General features: G+C 43.4%; 1 protein-coding gene across 1 annotated transcript in view; it reads left to right on the top strand.

Annotated features, from left to right (window-relative positions):
• The window catches only part of LOC147688945 (ATP-dependent translocase ABCB1-like), a 1,419,218-nt gene that overhangs the window by 1,020,548 nt on the left and 376,783 nt on the right, over positions 1–21,887 (top strand). The window contains exon 18 of the mRNA XM_086941842.1: positions 10,630–10,734. Within this exon, the coding sequence (XP_086797968.1) occupies positions 10,630–10,734 (105 nt within the window). The remainder of the gene's footprint in view (positions 1–10,629; positions 10,735–21,887) is intronic.

The following is a 21,887-nucleotide window of genomic DNA, read 5'->3' as shown; positions in this document are numbered from 1 at the left end:
TACATTTTCAAAATTCTGGAAGCATTGAAAACCTGGCTATTTAGATAAGTCTATACTTAACACTCTACCTATCTGTTTTCCCTTCATTGTTCCTCCTCAAAACTTTGAAACCGATTGGTGAACATGAGCTTTATAAATCCCTGTGACATAACATCAAATATTTGATTCAAGAATACCAGATGTCTGCATGCAGTGATTGAAATATGGACAGTTGAGACATGTGCTCCAGGAGTATGTAGACAGGGATGAAGGAACTCAAGAGGACTCCCCATTAGAGAGAAGACTGCTGAAAGGACATGTCTGCAAGAAGCTTATATTGTTGGCATATGGGACACTAATGAGGGACATGCAGGGGCCACACGTGCAACTATAGGGATGCTGGGAACAAGACTTGGCGGACCTGGGTGAGGAGGACAGGCAATCGGCTCTTAGTGTCCTGTCAGAAGTGGCAATTAAGGAGAGCTATCGACTGATCCATTTAAAAATCCTTAACAGAACATACTACACAAGGATATTGCTGCACGAAATTTGGATAGTGGGATACGCGCTGTGCTCATGGTAGTGTGGAATGGAGGGCACACTATTTCACACATGGTGGCCGTGTCCAAAGTTGCACCATTTTTTTGGAACAAGTGACTGAATCACCTGAGGAAACAATTGAGGAAAGTATAGAACTGTAGCCCAAACTGGCCCTACTTGGGATATGGGGGTCCTCAGCTCTCTAACGCTACCAGAAAAAACTAGTAAATATGGGATTCATGGTAGCAAAGTGAGACATAGCCCAGAAATGGAGCAGTGGGACATGGAAATGAGTATGGAATAATGCAGACTAATAAAGAGGGAGGTATACACAGGTAGAAGCTGACAGAGGAAGTTTGATAACATGACTGGCTAGGAAGATATTGAAACCATGTTCCTTACTTAAATTCTTTGGTTGGAGCTACACACTTTCCCTGTAGGGTTGAGGATGGTCTCAAAAGACATACCTAGTGACAGGAACTCTATGATTCAACCATAGTAGACTGGTTCTGCAGAGGGGGAGGCTTGGCTTGCTCTGAAAGGTGCTGTCCTTTTGTGTCGTTATGAGGGTTGGGTGTAACTCACAGAGTGTGACTTCGCGGCGATCCGTGGAGTTACCAAAAACTCTGAAAGATTCCAGAGTTTTTATACGTTGTGCTGATCATGCAAATATTTAGCACTGGGAGCTTGTCCGACACTGTAAAATCTGTGTGAACAGCACCATGCTGCGCACCAGAGGGCGCTGCTTCTTTCCGCCACCAGAGGAGAGTGTCCACCCTAATGGCAGTTTGCTAAATGCAAGCAGCAGCTTTCTCAACGCGAGTCAGTTTTGAGAAAAAACTCTGCCATGCAGTCTCCGGTGGAGTTTTTCTGGAATTCCCCAAGTGGAGTGGAGTAGGCAAAACTGCGAAGTTTCCCAAAGGAGCAGAGTTTTCGGGCCACCCGTACTCAATACAATGCTGTATTTTCTTTAAAAAAATACATTTTAAAAAAAGTTTGAAAATTATCTGAAAAGCCCAGAAATTCATCAAAAGATCAAAGATTAAAGTGACATTAGAGTAAGGTGTTGTGATGCAATTAGGAGTAATGAATTAAAACCAAAAATACTGCAATTCTCCTGTTATAGTTTCTTGAGATAACTATTACTTCCACCCCAGCCATGCACCACTTATGACCTTAAAATTACAACAATGATGACATTTTAAATGACATGATCCATGAAATCACTAATGGAATCTCAAACAATATCATTGATAACCTCCCTCATGAAATCATCCAGTCATCCATAAGAGCTTTTGGGCTTGAAGTAATCCAACACATTACACCTGTGTGTCATGTTCTGTCACAAATTGGTAATGCTCATAACACTTGATTAAAATGCTGGACACGTAGCATATCTGTTAAGTCACCCACATTTGATGGATGTTACCATCTTTTTGATGTTATTCATCCATCTAACAAAACACCAACACTTCAAAGGGTTCACAGTCGTTTTAGCCTTGAGCATCCTCCAAAAAAGAGTCTGTACTATATTTATCTTAAAATTACTACCGTTTAAAAAACTTCACATGACCCTGAATTTCAAGTCAAGAGATTGAAAGGTATTAATTTGCTACAGAAAAGACACTTGCTTTGCAGTTTGTTAAAATATACTACACAAATTCCAGAGTTGGTAATGACAACGTTAGAGCCATGCTTACAATCTCAGTGTGAGAACAACGACCTCTATGTGTGACACCACTACATTCTACATTATTCAACAATCTGCACGCCTCAACATTTTCAGCAAAGTTCCCCAAAAAATATCCACACCTTATGAAGGTCCTAACTACATAGGATCTGTCAGTGGCACTATAAACAAAAATGTAACATGTACATGTGCACAGATATCCACTGGTGGACAATGTATTGTCAACAGAGGCATTGACCTCTTTCATTTATTTTTTGTGGCATGCTTTGGCTTTAAGCCATAGCCCACTCTGCAACTGATATGAGGCCCTCTCAGCCGTTTCCCAAACCTTAGTGATTTGTAAATAGTTCAACATATTACTTTCAACATACACAACCAGACTTGCCTCAGGGATTTACACTATTTCAATGTTATGAACCTATATGTGTACTCAGTTGCTCTATATTGTATATGATTATGTTTTTATCAGTGATATCATCAGTGATGTGACCAATGATGACATCAATACTGTTAGCAAACATGTCATTTTACTTGTCAGAAGTGATGTAATATGCTAGATCATAAGTAGTGTGTGGTGGGGCACAAATATTAATAAACTCAGTAAACTATAACTGGTGAATTTCAGGTTTTGTTTGTTTTTTACCATGAAAAATAAACAGTTAAGGTGACATTAAAGTTAGTTGCTAAAATAAGATGGAAGCTAAAAACCCTTGAAATTCAGCTGATAAGGTTAGCGAGCTAAATATTACTTGTTCCCCCATAATACACTGTACACATGCCTGCCACTTGCCTGTGGCCTCCAGTTCCTGCTTGTTTCAGACTGCTCATGTTTTCCCATCGGGGTTTCCTGTCTAGGTTTTCCCACTTACCGTTCTTTGCAGCAACAGAAGCCCTGCACACCCAGGGACCTACTTAATGCAGGTTGCAGCACCCATCCGTGCCTCAGCTGTGTCCAGTACCATGACCCCTGGCCTACCCACCCCCAAAGATACACCACCTTCCAGTTCTACACCTTCAACCCTGGATGCTGCAACAAACACTGCCACCTTTCACCTACACCCACTTCACCTGCCACAGCAGACATACAAGCTCCTTGGCCAGACCTACCTCAAACACTTGCTTCTCCGCCCTGCAGTAAGTAAGTTCTCCGACTTGAGCAGGATTACCCACCCGCTTTGATATAATTTGCCATTTTAGATAGCCTAGTAATGCCCAAATGATCTGCCTTTTAGGTTATTTACATATTTTGACCTCAGGACTGCATCCTATCTGTATCTCCAGTTTCTGATGGTAAGATTGGTGATGACTGACACTTTTTTAATCCTATTTGATGTTGGTGCTTCCCTCGTTACTAAACAGGACTTAAAAGTTAACAAAGTTCATTTTGGCACCTTGGCACTATGCACGAACCCGGGAGAACAATGCACATAGTCTCTACATGTACTGAGTGACAGGGAATTTACTATCACTTAATAGATTACATAAAGCAATAGAAGGTGTAGTGCATTTATGGGCGCATGTGAAACATGAAGCCACAAGAACCAATACCGATTTCAATATTTACTCACCATTCCCATGTTGATACATTTTATTAAAACAAGAGTACAGAATAACTGAGGCAATATTTTTCTTTCCTCTTTTATCCAATCCTTTTTTCTAATTCTTATTGCTGCTTTCACTAATTGCGGATGATGCGATGTTGCTCTTGCATTTCTTTCTGATCATTAATATTCTTTTGGACTTGTAGGTACAATTTTTAATTCTCAAGTACTAATGGATATTTTTCTATACAATAACTACATTGTTCTTTTAAATGAATGATTTTTGCACTTTCAATGAACAATATCAATCTCTTACTTAATATGAGCCGTATGCATATTATGTTTCCTCGAGGTTTTTCCTTTGGACATGAACCTTTTATTTTTGCATACCCATCAACTTTTTCATATGCTTTCTCTCTGACAATGTTATCTTGTTATCTTAGTGATGGAGAACTGAGCTACTGGCTGTGCTTTTGAATTTAATTGTTGATTTTGCACTTGACCAATGAAATCAGGGACCGTATATGGAATGTTAATTGATTAATTTATTGATAATGAAAGTATGCTGTACTGGAACTTTTCTCTTTTTGGTTGGAATCTCTTGATTCCAATATGTAATTTGGTTTCTCCTTATCTCTTTGTCTTTTTTTGTTTCTTGCCTTTGGCTAATGACATGATCACCTATGCGTTCTCTATTTTTTCTATTTAATGTTACAAATATACCTTACAACATCCGCCTTGAGAAAGCCTCAGACCTGCGTACCAAGAAGGGGCGAATCACGTGTTGACTGTTTATCTGCTTTGCTCTGGAAGAATTATTCTGGACTATCAAAAAAATTATAAAAAATATTTTAGTTAGTTTGGACCTGCTTATACATTTCAGAAATAAAATAACGCAAGATGATTTAGTTACCCAGCTCTGCCTTCACCCAATTCAAGCATCATGTCTTAATGGTTTTGCGGTTTCCAATTTGGACATCTGGATCCAATTGAATATTGCTCCTTAATCTAAGATGGATCACCCCTGGGACACATTACCTCTTTTGAATGTTCAAGACCAGCCCAAACTCACCCCAGACACCGCCTCAACAAAAACAACAACAACTTGGATGCACCCTTCTCAAGACATGCTCACTATGCAAGCACTTCTCCGAATTATGGGACCTCATTGCCACCCTTGCACCCATCATTTTCTTCCTCATTGAGATCTGCCTCAACTCCACATTCACCCCAGACATTGCCATAGCGATACCCTTCAGATATAAATTCACTCATCAGGACCACACCAACAACCGGGAGGAGAAACGGCCGTCATCCACAAAGAGATCATACAGTACACCAACAACAACACCATGACCCCATGTAACATCTCAACTTCAAGCTTCACACGGATGACAAGACTATTGTTAGAGGCACCCTCTCCTACTGACTCCCAGGCCTTTGCTTGAGCTTCTGCAATACCATCATATACTACAGTGCACCCCTAGCCCTAGACTCCAAGGACTACATTTTCATCAGTGGCCTACATTTCCACATCGATGACCCCAGTGACAATAACACTGCACACCTAATCGACAGTATGAGCACCTTCGGATTGACCGAGATATTCCATGACCCTACACACACTGGAGGAAACCCGCTAGCCCCCATTTTCTTCCCAGCAACCTCATCAAGTACAGCCATGTCAAAGAACTGACATGGACCGATCACTTCATCGTCCACTTCAGCATCTCCAGCCCCTACATTAGCACCCCCAATACAACCAGAGCCTCCACTGGAGATGGAATAAAAACTCAGAGACTGGAATAAAATCTCAGAGACCGGCTTGATGGATGCCATCAACCCCTCCAAACCTGCTAGCACCCCCAACCTCGATCAGGGAGTGAAGAACTTCAAAGCCTTGATTGCCAGCTGTGCCAACAGGATCGCATCCATCAAGAGTAACCTCCAGAAAAAATCCTCCAAAAAGGCCAGCTGGTACACCCAAGAACCAAGAAAAGCAAAACAAAGTAAAGATCTGGAGATGGAATGGCGCCAGCAAGGACAACTGCAACATGGCAGCCTTCTGAATAACCTCTACCACCACATGCTGAGAGCAACAAAGAAAACAGCCAGAGGTGCCCGCATTGCAACCAGTCCTAACAACACCGAGGAACATTTTTCAATATCATTAAGAAATTCTACATACCCGGCTGCCAATAAAAACAACATCATACCCTCCCAGGAGCTGTGTGACAACCTAACTGACTTCTTTTATGAAAAGATCACAACCATATGCATAAACTTGTGACACTAACCCACACCAATGGACTTCTTCAACAGATACATCAACACTGAAACCACAGACTGACCACCTAGAACCTCCTCTCCAACCAGGACACCACCTTCACCACAAAGTTCATCCACTCAGGAGCTCCCACAGACCCATGCTCAACCCACATCTTCAGCCTTGGAAACCAAAAGATTGGCCAGGAACTCACCATCCTGCTCAACACCTCTATCTCCACCGCAACATTTCCCGACACCTGGAGACATGCCAAAGTCAGAAAACTACCCAAAAACACTCTGCCGACCCCGGGAAGCTCGAAAACTACTAGCCAATCTCCCTGCTCCGATTCCCAGCGAAGGTACTGGGAAAGATCATCAACAAGCAACTCAGGACGTACATGAAGCAGAACCTGCTATTTGACGTCTCCCAATCAGGCTTCCACAGCAATTAAAGCATGACAACTTCCCTGATTACAGCCACCAATGATATTTGAACCCGACTTGACCTAGGAGAAACAGGAGCTCTGATCCTCCTCAACCAGTTGGGAGTCTTCCATTCCCAATCCCACCACATGTTGATTGAAAGACTCCACCACATCGGCATCCAAGGAGACCCGTTCAGATGGATCACCTCTTTTCTCACCGGAAGAACCTAGAGGATCCACCTCGTCCCTTTTTCCTCTGAACCCAAGGCTATCAGCTGCGGTACCCCTAAGGGATCATTCCTGACCCCAACTCTCTTCAACGCTTATATAACCCCACTGGCCATAGTATCAACAGAACTTCCTGCACAGACGATCCTCTTACTCATTGACAACACCACCACCACCAAAAGCAATTTCCGTAGATGCATAACGAGCGTCACCAACTACATGAAGAACAACTGCCTTCATTTGAACACAGACAAGATGGAAGTACTGCTGTGTGGCAACAGCAGCAACACATGGAACGACTCCTGGTAGTCATCAGATCTAGGACCCACACCCACTCCTCCGACCATGCCAGACACATCAGAATCATCTTTGACAACAAGCTCACCATGAAATCACAGATGAACGTACTCTCCTTCACCTACTCCCTCACTCTACGCATGCTATGTAAAATCTTTAATTCGCTACCCCACACAGGCACTGTGACACAGGCCCTCATCATCAGCCAAATGGACTATGTCAACACTCTCTACATAGGAATCACCACACAGCTCCTACAGACAGGTCAGGCCATACACAGCTGCCAGACTCATCCTTGGCCGTCCCTGATGAACCCACGTCACACCCCTCCTCAGGAATCTCCACTGGCTCCCCGTACAAAAGAGATGACAATTCAAGCTGCTGACTCACATACGCATACACAAGGCTCTACACAACCAAGGACCTACCTACAATAACCGAACTTCCGATAACCATGAGTGGCAAGGTAAAAAAAATGTTTTTAATAAATGTCAGTCCCCCTAAGGTAGTCCTCTTTAGCCCAGAAGACTGGGTGCTTTATGTAAAATTTGTGGACATATAAGTGCAAGCTCATATGTCCTTATCGTAGCCTCTTTCCATTAACTGGCACTATAAGTTTTCAGGAGACCATAGGATAACATGTGGTGACACCTGGGAACCCCAAGGTTGGCAGCTCCATTATTGCCCCATTGAAAATGGTCATGTTTGGTATAAAACAACTTGTGTCATCAAATACAGCTTTTTCCCCAAAGTCAGATTTAATGTGGCATGCATCAAGGTGAATACCTTAGAGGCTGCCCACCTGGTTGCCCCAGCCTTTCCTGTGCCCGAGCTGACAGACTACAGCTACTGCTGCCAAGACAGGAATCTGACCCCTGCTAGGAGGTGTGACCACTCATAGAAATCAGAAACAAAGGTCTGCCTGTGTGGGAGGTGTTACTTCCCTCTCTAACAGGATAGCTATGAAAGAGACACATGAAGGTGTTTTGAGCTTTAAAGCTCTCATCACCTCTGATATGCAACTCAGGCTGCCTCTCAAAGGAGGAAACAGCCTCCAGGCACATTTGCATTCAAGCAGGTAGGAAAATTAGGTATACAGGAGGCCTACACCCCCAGAAGGCTAGCCAAACCCTTAGGGTGGGACACCTGGTCTATATTATATAGGATAGGTTCTGCCATTTTTGAAAGTGGCAGAATAGAGGGATCTTGGTAGAAAAAGTGGCACACACCCTTACATGTTTTCACCTCAGGAGTAGATTAGCCGTTTGGCCTAGTAGCCCCTTGGCTACTTGCACCCAAAAATCTAAGATTTAAGGGGCACCCATGGCACCAGCACCTCAGATCTGCTTAAGCTGCAATGAAGGACAAAGAAGAGACCTGAGTACGTGACTTTAGGTCCTGCATAAAACAAAAGTGTGATAACCTTCCCCTGTGGCAACCACCCTTTAACTGCTTGACCGTGACTCGTCCCGGACCAGAGACCGATTCCAAAGGGAACCATTCTGCGATCTAAAGACTACACCAAACCCCCCTTGGACTACATGTACTAGTCCCATGCAGAGTGCAGGCAAATTGCACTCCCAGAACTAAAGAATCACTGGTCATCGGGCCTACCGACAGATAACTGAAAAGTAAATGGTCTGGAGCATTGTGAGAAACATATTCCTGACTTCCAGTTAATTTCAGACGTCTAAAGTTTTCCCCCAGACTCTAGGACGTCCAGGTAACCGAAAGCTGTGCTTGCTACTACCAAGGCTTGTTGGTGACTTGTTGTGCTACAACTATCTTTGTCTGATTCTGTGCCTCGAGGGAATCCCCCATCATCTTCAGCCCACCACCTCAGTGGTCCAATTGCTGAGATTATGAATCCCTGGGGCAGATGTGCGACCTTATTTTGCGGTGGCAAACAGGTATTCGCCCGTTTACGACCACAAAATTGATCAGCCCCATGTACAAACCATATTTTGTGAGTCGCTAACCTATTCACAAATAAGGTTCGCGATTCACTTTTAGGAAGGGCATGCCAAAGGCATACTTTCCTAATAGTTGGTCTGACTGCAATGTACTATTGTTTAGCAACTGCATTTGCGAAACACTTGCAGTTTACCACATCCTTCAAGTAGGTGGGAAACCATTAGCAAACGGGAAGGTGTCCCCAGGGGACCCCTTCCCCTTTGTGAATGGGTGCACAAATATTTTTTAAGACCGGGCAGTTTTAAATTTCTTTTTTTTATGCATCCCGGAAAACAGGCTGCATAAAAAAAAAACAGCTTTATTGAAAAAGCAGTCACAGACATGGTGATCTGTTGACCCCAGCAGGCCACCATCCCTGTAAGTGCTAGCCATTCCCAATGGGGTCACAAATTGCGCTTGCCTCATGAATATGCCTCATGAATATGGATGAGGCATGCAATTTGCAACCCCGATGAGAATCGCAAACAGTTTCTGAGACACTGTTGTACATTCAGTTTATCGAGTTGCGAGTCACAATTCTGCGCGATTTGCAACTCGCTCAACTGAGCGCCGTTCAAGCAGCAAAACCAGCACCACGTTCAACGACAGGGACTGCCAGGACAACTCTGTACCCGGATCGTACAAGCCAGGTAAAATTAAACTGAATGTCGCAGCCTGGTCCTGGTACCCACATCACCTTGCCCAACAGTGATTTCCATTGGACTCAACCTGCAAACGACTAGTGTCAATAGTGTGTTTTCCCATTGAACTTATCATTATCGTTTTGCAAGCATTAAATGAACTTAGTCATATTTCCTTTAAAAATCCATAACTCTGGTTATACTCATCCGATTGTCTTCATTTTAGAATCCAAAATATATGGAAATTTGCTCTATATTTCTAAATTAGGGTAGCATTTCTTTCAAGTTGTGTCAGTTACTTATCGTCTATGTTGGTATTCTGAAATGCTTAACACATGTTCCTCTAGTAAAGCCTGACTACTCTGTGCCACACTACCAGGACTAAGCTAGGGATTTACTAGTGTGAATCCAAAGGATAAATATGGGGTAACTTGAATGTATTACACAATGAAGCCTAACCAGCCTCACTGCATAATACCCCACTTTCCTAATTATATTATATATTATATTATATTATATTATATTATATTATATTATATTATATTATATTATATTATATTATATTATATTATATTATATTATATTATATAGCTGCTATTTTATTAGACGTCCAGGACACCTGCTTAAAACAGAAATGTATATTTACACTCTCCCAGATGGAGAATGTGGAATTTGGAAAGCAAGAATATCATATGTACTTTGCTAGATATATCTTAGCCCATTTTGTTTATATCATTTAACCACCAATATAAGTTTTTAGAATGCTTTTGTTCTCTGAAGCAATACCGCCCAATCCACATTTATTAATCATTAAATATCTAAATGGTGGAGAGCATGTGTAATAGGCTGATGTTTTAAAGCAATTGAGTAAATGCAACAGGATATTTTTTCAAGTAAAGTAAGGCTTTCCTGATATTTGAATGGAATGTGGTATGCACAGTTCCAGGAACTGTTTGCCAAAACTATTGTTAATTCTTATAATTATTGTTTGGTTCTTAACAGACGTTTAAAGAATCCAATATTGAGAAAAGGACTGCATTTTCATTTCTCTAATTCTGTTTTTATAGGTTTATCAAGATACTGATATCCGTAAAAGGAGCGAAGTAACAGCGTTATTGACTCTGATTTTCTTCGTCTATGGAATAATTAGTCTATTTACCTACATTATTATCGTAAGTGAAACTATGTTTTTAGCTACGGAAAATTAATTACAGTGAAACTAGCTATCCATGTATTTCCTTCTAATTAGGAGCAATTTGTTGTGGAAATAAAATCTCTCTTATTTTCTATCATCATATATGAAGTTTAAGCTAATAGTAAAGAACAACTTTCCGTACACTAGATGAGACTGTCCTGAAAATAATTTTCTATGCTGTTGGCTTTTAACTTTTATAACTTTAATCCAAAGATGTTATACTCTATTAGCAGAGAGAATTTTGGGAGGCAGAGAGAATCTCAAGGACACTGAGAGAGGAGGTGGCGAGAATCTTGAGGAGGCATAGAGGAAAGATGAGGAGAAGGTAGAGAGATGAGGAGATGCTGCGGAGAGACTCTGCAATGCTGCACCTCTGAGTGAGGCAGTGGTGCAGTGGAGCGTTCCCGCCACAGCTGATCTGGTGTAGTGGATGTGAGGGGAGGGGGCTGTTGGCTTTGCAGAGACGCAAGAGGTGGAGGCAATGAGGAGTGTGATGGTATTCTCAAAGGAGCCAAGAGCGGTACAGGGGCGACAAGGCGGCATGGCAGTAAGACTCTCCTGACCCTGATACTTTTGGAGAGAATTTCATAATCTGCTGCCTAGCTTGCCCGCCCCGCCCAACCTCAACTGACTAGCGGTGGATTAGCCTGGGTGATTGGGGGTGTCCCGGTGTTCAGTGGTGGTTCAGTGCTCTACTCTGAGGTTTCTCACACTTGTGCTCTCCTGTGTTAGCATACAGTGTTTCCGTAAATATACTGATACAGATAAAGCCAATTGAGATTCCAGAAGGATTTGTCTCACCTCTTCTACTCTAGCAGGGCTTTGGGGATTTGAGGTGGCAGATCAGGCATCAGTTCAACTTTGCAGGGCAATGATGGCCATTGCCCTGATGATTTCAAGGAAACGCCAAGTCAACAAGCGAAGCACATTAAGAAAAGGATATATAAGAAGCAATGTCGACCTAGGAGCTGCAGTTGGAAGTCACATTTGAGCCACATAGCTCTCTGTCTGCCACAGAAGGCCCTTCTATCACCCAAACTCTGAGATCTGGTACCAATTTCAAGAGGATTAGGGGCATCTTAAAGCCTAAACTCTTCTGCCTCGATATTTGTTAGTACAATACTTGAAGTGGAAGGTAAACCTGTAAATAATCAATCAAAAAGCAGCTAATTGTCTGGAATTTATTGACCTCTTTCCAGACGTAGGAGGCATGAATCCCATGAAGAGGTCAATACTGCTAGCCCTCATTTGCATGAGTTAAAAAAAATAAAAGCCTAGGTATCAAGTACAGGATCTTCATTCACATCGATCATTACCCAGTGAGTGTATCTTTGGTGAATTGGAGTACGGCTACTGAAGTCTGGATGGAGGACTGTGTGCTCAGACTGTATATAACTGATTGCAGTTAATATAGACATGATGGAATGCAATACTGAATGTATGTTATGTATGGTTGATGTAAAAACCTAGGGATATAGCAGATGAGGTTGATATTAGGTGTTTCGGTGTCAGTGCCACTTCAGTACGGAAGGCACTGAGGGATTATTTATGTTGAGCTAATTGTGTATCAAATTTTTTTTTAGCAGTACCATGCATTTTATTGACCTAACGTGAAAATTATCATATGTGTATTGTATTTCTCGCAGTTTTTAGACCTTTTTTGTGGGAGAATCAATGTGTTGGTCCTCAAGAAGGTGGCTAAAAATTCTCTGTGATCCACTGAAGCATGTTAACCGAAATTCTGTCTGATCTGTGTAAACTGAGGATTCTAGTGATGTTGATTCAGATACTATACAAAGTATCATTCAACACAGATTGAACGGATCAGTATGTTTGCATAGTCAATGGTCATTGCCTGTTTTGTCTTTCCCTGTTTTGGTTTTAATGTTGTCTTATGTTTACTGAATAAAATAGTTGTGAGCTGTACTGTGAAGAACCTAGCTTGAAGATTCCTCTATTTTTAAAATCATTTGTAACTCTTTGAATGGCCCGCTAATTATGATTTTCACTGTGACATTATGAATATGTACACTGTAAGATTTTAAAACTACAGTTTTCAGTACTCTATTAAAGCTGTTTGTCTTTTAAATACTGCTGTGGCACTGGATTTGTGGTGGTGGTGAATTGCCCAAGGGACGATTGAGGAGTGAGTGCATATCTGGATTGATTATTTCCCAAGGGGAGATATATCCTTATTGTCAATAGAGAATCCCGTGACAACTTGTGCATCACTACAAGCAACAGCATTGGCAACCAGCAGTAGTGTTACATCAAGAGAGGAGCCTGACAGAGTATAAAGGAGTCCATCACTCCCTTATGCTGCTGTGCACTTTTATGGGGCGCCTAGGGCTAACGAAATGGGTAGCATCAGGAAAGAATGCTTGTTCATTTTGTCATGGACCAGTCAACAAAACAGCCTGGTAACTGAAACTAAACAATATATGTTATTAGTATATATAAGTCTACATAACGTCACAAAAAAGCTAAAAAAACCTCACGATTCTCAAAATAAGTCCTTCTCATGAGGTATAACATAATATGTTTATTCATTCATTTCTTTTGATAATGTGATAAAGTGTAATACTATATTAATTTGTATACAATTTAAACAGAAAAGAAATAGATTAGGAATACAATATAAGCGCTCCTATACAGACACCTCTAATGGACTCCAAAACACTATATGACCTGATCCAATTTTGTGAAAAGACTCCCTTGGATTTCAATGTAACTACTAGCTCTCACAATTCTGTGTGCTATGCGGGCAGTGTATACATCTACTGTCCTCCACTTGAATCCCTGTTCAGTAAAATCTTGTGTTCCCTCCTTATATACCCTACGGTGCAGTGCTATGCTTAAAAAGAACACCATAGAAAAGTACAAAAGAAAAATGTGTGAAAAGAAATGGACTGCCTCACGGAAGTAACCCCATCGGAGTCCACTGGTAGGTTCTCACCAGTGGACTCAGGTTCTCATCATTAGCACTACCATATCTAAAACAAAAAAGAAGAAGAAATAATGTGTAGGTGTAGAGATGGTGCTATGAGCACTGGGATGTGTCTCCCTAGTGCATGTAAGAACTGACCCCAAAATAAGAAGGTCCTTAAAGTTTCAGGCCACGTTATTTGGAATTAAAAACGAGCTATACCAACACTGGCTTTACCTTTTTATTCTGTGCCGTGAGGTTGATCACATTAAAAGACACTCTGTTGCCTTCCATTTCCGTAGAGGGCCAAAATGTTTCATTGCCTTACAAATTTTAGGCAATTTCATCAGGGCGAGGATCAGTATTCACCACACTGCATACATTTCATGTATAAGTAACCTGGGGAACAGAATAAAAACACAGACAGCACATTGTGAGTACAATCTCTAGTGACATGCAATCCCTTGCCATTTCTCATTCACCACCCAAACCATCCTGACATGTTTATTTACTGCTTAAATGCCCGACTCTGGCATACCGGTGACCCCTTTGTTTGTCACTCTGGCGGTGCAATCCAACTGCTACTATCTGTCAGCATGCTGAAAAAAGTGAACATGTTACCTGTGTCTCAGGCTCACGTTGTTGCCCGAGTTGGAGAGGGGTAATACGGGGGTAAGGCCTGGTAGGGGAACAGCAATAACTCAGACAGACACAGTGGTTAGTCAGTATGGACCGGAAGTCCCGAGCGACCCCGGCCCTTTTATTTAAGCCCTCTGGCCACGCCTGGCCAGAGAGTGCAACATTGTGTGGTGGTGCTTCCGGCCTCTGCCGAACTCCTGGAAACACTAGAGCGTTACATCCCTTCCCAAATCAGTCTTTTACCCAAATTAGCAAGAATTAGCTAACACACAAAGACTGAAAGTCTTTGGCTGGGCCTCGGGTTTGGTCTGAGGTTGTACGGGCGCCGACCAGCTATTGGTTCCTGTTCATGTCTCCCTCTCCGCGGAGATGGTGATACTCTTGCAGGAGTATCTGCTGGTGACTCTTGAACGTGATCCTCCGACACATCCAAACAAGGTTCTCCAGTGGGTGATGTTTCTGCATGTTGCGGGGCGGCAGGCACAGACGGTACCTGCTTAAACCAGGAGATGTTCCGAGTTAACTCCTCTCCATTCCGCTCTACAGTAACAGCTGTGCCTTTTGTCGATTTCACGACCCATGTTCCAGCTTCGTAGGGGGTGAGAAACTTTCCGCCCGGCCGCCGGGCTCGTATCAGCACTGAGTCTCCAGGGATCAGTGTCCGGCAGTTCGCTCTCCGTTGCTGACTGGCTATGTCATTGGTCTTCTGTCTTCGCTCTTGGGTTGCCTCCGGATTTTACGGTTCAGGAGCCCAATTCTCTGCCGTGGGCAGCATGTCGCGCCGCGGCCCCGTCAGCATGAGCGACCAGGGGGGATCGCGGCATTGTGCTCTGCGGTGTGCTTCTGTACTCCCTGAAGAAGTGTTGGAGTGTTCCTTCAGGATCGGTCCCTTCCACAGTGGCTATGTGAAAAATCTTGTTAATCGTCCGCATGAATCGCTCAACTTCCCCATTTGCCTGCGGCCACTGTGGCGTGATGGGGAGATGCTTTGTTCCCAATCCCTTCAGGAAATCTTTGAACTCGCTCCCTTGAAACGGGGGTCCATTGTCCGTTTTGAGGACATGGGGAAGGCCGAACAGGGCAAACGACTTGCTCAGAATTGGTTGGATGTTTGCAAAGCTGGTGGACGGTGCTATTTCAACCACGGGGTACTTGGTGTAGCTGTCGACTAGCACTACAGTGATTCTCCCGTCCGGGAAGTGTCCGAAGTCTAAACTGATCCATGACCACGGGGTTGGGGCTGGATCTTCCGTGATTATGGGAGCAGGAGCTTCAGGGCCGCTGGTGAGCTGAGATGCTCGACAGTTTTGAACTACTGAGTCAACCCTGTCTTTGAGGTTTGGGGAACCACACTTTTTCACGCATCCTGGATTTCATCCTTCGGGTGCCTTGGTGGCCTTCATGCGCAAGCATCGTCGCTTGTTCTTGTAGCCCTTGTGGAATCACTACTCGTGATCCTCTCAGGATAACGTCGTTATCTGCGATGCTGAGCTCGTCACAAACTCTCCAGAACTGTCCTAGGCGTGTCCTGTCTGCCTCGCTCCACCCTTGGATGTTTCTGAGGAAGCCTTCCCACGAGCCGCCTTTCAGTGCTTCGGCAACTCGCTGGAGGACTACTTCCATTGCACTGTGTGTCGGTATCACGTCCACTGACATTGCCCGAGGGCATGACCAATGGGAGACCATGTTCATAAACCTCTCTGTCTTTGCTTCTTGATCTGTGTCCAGCTCCACTGCAACGGCTGGGTGCAGAGATAGAAAGTCAGCCGGATTTTTCGCCCCGGGTCTGTATACTAGGTCCATTTGGTATTATTGTACTTGTATCGCCCAACGTTCAATCCGAGGCGGTGGGTGAGGAGCAGTTCCTTTAAACAACGGAATTAGTGGCTGGTGATCTGTCACCACTCGAAAAGGGTGGCCACTAATGTAGAGATGAAAGTGGGTGCATGCTCATTTCACAGCATGTGCCTCTTTCAATTTGTGAAGACCGTGCCTCAGTTGTGGTCGGTGCTTTGCTTGCAAATGCCAAGGGAGCCCAGATCCCTGGCTCAGTTTCCTGTGTAAGCAGTGCCCCAAGGCCAACCGGACTCGCATCCATTAGTACTTCAGTGGGCTTCAACGTGTCAAAGTAGGCCATGGTGGTGCCATCTAGTAGTGCCGATTTCACCTGGTTAAAGGCATTATCCTCCACGCGTGTCCACTTCCACGGGGTTTCCTTTTTTGTGAGATTTCGCAGGGGCTCCGCAATGGTCGCCAAGTTCGGGATGAATGTTGCACAATATTGCGCCAGTCCCAAAAAGCTTCTTACTTCTGATGCGCTTGTCGGTGCCAGGGCCAACTGAATAGCATGAGACTTTCTGGGATCCACTTTGACCCCTCTCCGAGTTGAATACGTAACCAAAGAACTCGATTGATTTTTGAAAGAATTGACACTTGTCCTTGTGTAAGGTCACTCCATGCTCCGCTAGCCGCTTTAGCATGGCTCTGAGTTGCCGATGATGCTCTTCAATGGTGTTGGAATGGATCAAAATGTCGTCGCTCACGTTCAGTACGCCTTGGAGGCCTGACAGGATCGCCTTCACTGTGTTTTGAAAGATTTCAGCTGCTGACGATATTCCAAAATGTAATCTTTTGTATCGCTGGAGCCCAAGATGAGTTGAAAATGTTGTAATATACCTGCTTTCCTCCGCTAGCCTTAACTGGTGATAGCCAGCAATTAGATCTAATTTTAAGAACTATTGTGAGCCGTTTAAGTCAGCAAGTATCTCATCTACCCTGGGTGTGAGGAGTCTCTCCCGTTTAATCGCCTTATTGGGCATCCTCATGTCTATGCAGATTCGGATTTTCCCTGGTTGCCTGGGCTTTTCAGCTATGACCATGGGTGACACCCACGGCGTCGGGCTTGTTACCTTTTCAATAACCCCATGCTGCTCTATCTTGATCAGCTCCTGCTCGACTACCGGCCTGAGATGAAACAGGATTCTCCGGTGCCTCAGTGGAACCGGCTGGATTGCTTTGTCAATGTGTAACTTCACGGGCTGTCTCTTGATCATTCCCAGACCTTCGATTAGCTTCGGGAAGAGCTGCAGGATATCCTCCATTTGGAGTACTTTCACAGAGTTGGCAAAAGCGATCAGGTTGAGATCTTCTGCAGTGTGGCTCCCGATGAGCAGATCCGCCACTCTGTCGACAATGTGGAACGTTATTGTGACCTCTTGATCCTCTGACCTCACCAGGACCACCATTTTTCCTTTAAGGGGGAGTTGCTTCTGGCTTCCATACGTTAGGATCCGAATCTTGGACGGGGTCAGTTGAGGTCTTGAGTTTAGATTCTTGTAGTGCTGCAAACCCATCACATTCACCGTTGCTCCAGTGTCGATCAAACCAGTCACTGTCGATCCGTCAATCTCAATTTGACATTTTGGTTGTTGTCTCCGTCTCTTCTTCAGGTCGCTCGCGAATGACATGGAATGGATTCCATAAACAGACAAGATAATCTCTAAATGCAGGATGTCATCTGCTAATGCTTAATCTAATCGCTGTTAATTCACAACAGGATGAAGTGTGCAGGTCCAGTTTGCCTTACCAGTGAGCAGGGCACTCCACAGTAGAGCAACAGAATAGCAGGGCAGTAGAGTGGCAGGGTAGCAGAGTGGCAATCCTTTTGGCAATAAAGCAGCAAAGCATTCCTTCTTCTGTCATTCTTCTGTAGCATCCACAGGTCCAGGAGTTTACTTAAGAGTTGGGTCTGTGGGTCCAATATTTATACCTGATGCCTACTTTGAAGTCGGTGAAGCTTCTAGAGAATTCCACCCCTCAGAGGTGCTTGGAATTTCCTGCCTCCCTGCCCTGCTACCAAATTGTATGAGGTGACAATAAACTAGTGTCAAACCCGTTTGTGAAGGTGCTTAGGCTGGGCCTGTTTTATATGCAAGTGTGGTAGGTGACATCTCCTCACCCTCACCAACTCAGAGTGGCTCATACTGCCAACACCTGCCTTATCTTTGTCTCGCTGTATGGGAGTAATACACAAAGACCAATTGCTAATTAAACCCAGTCATGTGACACATAATACAGGCAGCATACACCAAATAGTTGGAACATGAAAATGGCAACTCTTTAAAAGGGGCATTTTGAGAATTGTGACAAAAAATCCAACTTTACCAATAAAGAGGGCTTTTAATTACAATTCTTTCCTGCTCCCAATTGAAATTCATCACTTAATAAATATAGTAAGGTAACCCAATGTCACATTCTGGCAGAGCTAGGCTTTACAGTAATGAACAACTAATTAGAAGATTTTCACTGCCAGGACATGAAAAACTCAACAGTCCATGTCCAACATTTTAAATACACTGCATCCTGGCCTATGGGCTGTTCAGCCTACTCTAAGGGTGACATATCTATTAAAAAGGAAGATTTAGGCTTGGGAAAGTGTTTTTTAGGCAGGTTGAAATGGCAGTTTAAAACTGCAAACCAGATGTAATGGCAGGCTTGGGACATGTTTGCAGGGACACTTAAGTGTATGGCACAACATGTTCTGCAGGTCCACTTGTAGCATTTAATTTACAGGCCCTGTGCAAAATAGTACCACTTTACTGGGAATTTACAAGTAATGTAAATGTGCTAATTGGGTTTAAGCCCATTCTTCCATGTTCAGAGGAGAAAGCACAAACTCTTAAGCACTGGTTAGGGGTAGTAAGACTAACAATACCGTGATCAGCTAGAATAGGAGGGGTAATGACAAAAGGTTTGGGGGAAGACCACCCTAAGGTTAACAGGTCTAACAAAAATATAATAATAGCTGTGCTCCACAAATCAATAACAACAACTCTATACAAACATGCATTAAAGGCTGAGGCAAGTAGTGCGGTGCAAATGCTTGCAGCAGCTTTATAATCATCAGTCGGGACCTTGACTGGGCTACCTAATCTCCCTGACTTCCCTTTGGACATTTGTTTAGCCAGGTGGCCTCCTAGAGCAACCCAAATTCCACTAATGCTCAGAGGTACTTTTTATATTGATTTATTAAGTGCAACTGTTAGCTAGAAGGCATCCTGGCACTGACACAATTGTTCCATGCAGCACGCTAGCTCTTGCATAGTCTAATGGGTTTTGACTCAACTTTAGGTGATTGCGTTAGTATAGAGTGAATGGAAAATGGCAAGTTATTGCACAGGCATGATGCCTGAACTACAAAAGCTCTGTGTATGCAGTTTGGAATACGTAGAAACAAAAAGAGAGAAAGGGAAGAAGCTGCTTCCACTCTTATTCCCTAGGGAAATATCAAATAAACAACAGAAGAGTGAAGCTAGAAAGACAGAGGAGCTTTCAACTGGGATCACTCATGTTTGTTAGAAGAGCCCTCACTCACCAACCTAGTTGGTGACATGCTTCATCATTGGGCCCCCACTAGAGAGGCCGAGTGCCTCTCCGGTGTGCTATGACGCCTGATTACAGCTGAGCAGTTTTTTTTGGGTGACAAGTGCTGGTGCAAAAGGTGAAATTAAAATGTATTTACTGCTTTCCCAATTTTTTTTAAAATTAGGTGGAGAGTAAGGCCAGGTTAAAAAGTTGTGGTGGATGCTGTGGTTGAGTAAATTGCTCAAGTGCATCCAATCTTTAGGAAGTCAGGTCTACATGTTTCAGCCTTGGACGCTAATTGCCAGGCTTTCGTCAGGACCAGAGACCATGGCGGTGTGCACATGCTAAGGTGCACCCTAACCTATGGTCTACAAAAGGGACCTAATTACTCACGGTTCCACGTTTATTAAAATCCAGAGTTTTGAACGCCTCTTATGAACATTTGTCGTGGCGGCGACTAGTAGTCACATGTTATCCATAGTACACCACCTGCATTGTGCCTAGATAGAGCCCATCGGGGTCCCGGATATGGGATGATGAAGCATGTAACCAACTATGTTGGTGAGTGAGGGCTCTTCTAACAAACATGAGTGATCCCAGTTGAAAGCTCCTCTGTCTTTCTAGCTTCACTCTTCTGTTGTTTATTTGCAGTTTGTAATAACCAGAAGTATTGCATCTGCAGAGAGCAGTGACCTTAGGGAGATCATAATCACAATTTATTTTCCTCAAGATACTTGGGTCCTCTCAAGTGAATAGCTCTGTGTACCAAGCAAAGTAATTTAAAGATGCTTCTCTTGGGTACACGAAGCCAGTGTAATTCATCTAACGCAACATATGCCAAAGTTCTAGATGGGAGGGTTAGAGACTGACAAGCAGTAGCAGTCTGAATTATATACAGGCATTTATTAAGGTTGTACAAGGTGCCTAGAAGCAATGCGTTTCCATAGTCAAATGTGCTCATGATTTAGCCAGGACATAGAATGTGTGGTAGGGATGGACCTATTTTGTATAAAGTTCTCAGCAACACTAAGCGGGAGGAGGACAATTTGTAGACCTGTGCAGCTAATGCAGGTCAGCATCAGACTGACAGTGTAGATTTTTCATTTGCTGAAACTGTAGCAGAGAGGGCTTCTACTGATCATGGTTGGACCTTCAGTGTTAATGGTCCTAGTACCTTACACATCTCTTCATTTTTGTCTCCCTTAAATTTTATTGGGCTCTTAATTAGCCATTTAGCAATGATGTGCACAGTTTTATGAAATGTTTCAAAAGACCTGGGATGGACCTGGTCCTATGAGATGATGAGTTTTATATCATATGCATAGTTCATAAATAGGATTCCTTGACTCTGGATCAACGGAGCAAGCGGTCTGGGATACTTATTAAACAGCAAGGGGCTCAGGGACGAGCTCAGAGTTATCCCTCACCTAATAGCTCTGGACTCTGAATTTAAAGGAAGTAAATGTATTGCTTGCAAGCAAACATCCAAATATGACCAACACCATTTCCGAGCAGTGTCCTGTTATGCCAACCTCTGTCATTCTAGGACTTTGTAGTTCCCACTGTGTCCTAGGGACTCTGTAGTTCCCACAGTAGTCTGTAGGCAATTTGAGATTCCTTCGAAACCCCAAATCACGATTTGTCAAAAATATGTACTATACATGTCACAGCACTCAAACGCTCAATAACATTTGCTTCCTTTTACATTATTAGATTGTGTAACTCTTTTTTTTAGACAGTTTGGGCTTTTCCACCTTCCAGGCTATGGTCCTGTGACCACAATGCTTCGTTGAGTTCCATTGAGCTATATATGGGTAAATAAATACACATACTGCAAACCATTACTCCCTGAATCCTCACTATCCTTAGTCTGCCTCACAGGCTTTTATTGAAGACCAAACGATCCTGACAGGCTTCAAGAAAACCAACTTCCAAATCAGTCTATCTGGGCCACTGGTACAGATTCATTTTTGGTGTGTGTCCAAAGGATCCCTTCAGCTCCACCAAGCACAGGATATGGGGATTGAAGGCAAGGGGTATGTGCGTTGGCCTTCCGTACACAGTAATTGTCTAGGTGTTGTTCTAGCTAGAGTCACACAATTGATGAACGAAATGCAGAACAAATCAAAACATTCACCCCCAGTCAAGAGATCTGAGTTAAATCTATCATTCTTTTTCTCACCATGCCATCCCTGTTTAGA

Source organism: Lissotriton vulgaris, chromosome 10, assembly GCF_964263255.1.
Source record: "Lissotriton vulgaris chromosome 10, aLisVul1.2, whole genome shotgun sequence".
Lineage (NCBI taxonomy): Eukaryota > Metazoa > Chordata > Amphibia > Caudata > Salamandridae > Lissotriton > Lissotriton vulgaris.
This window is presented reverse-complemented; position numbering and strand designations above follow the sequence as displayed.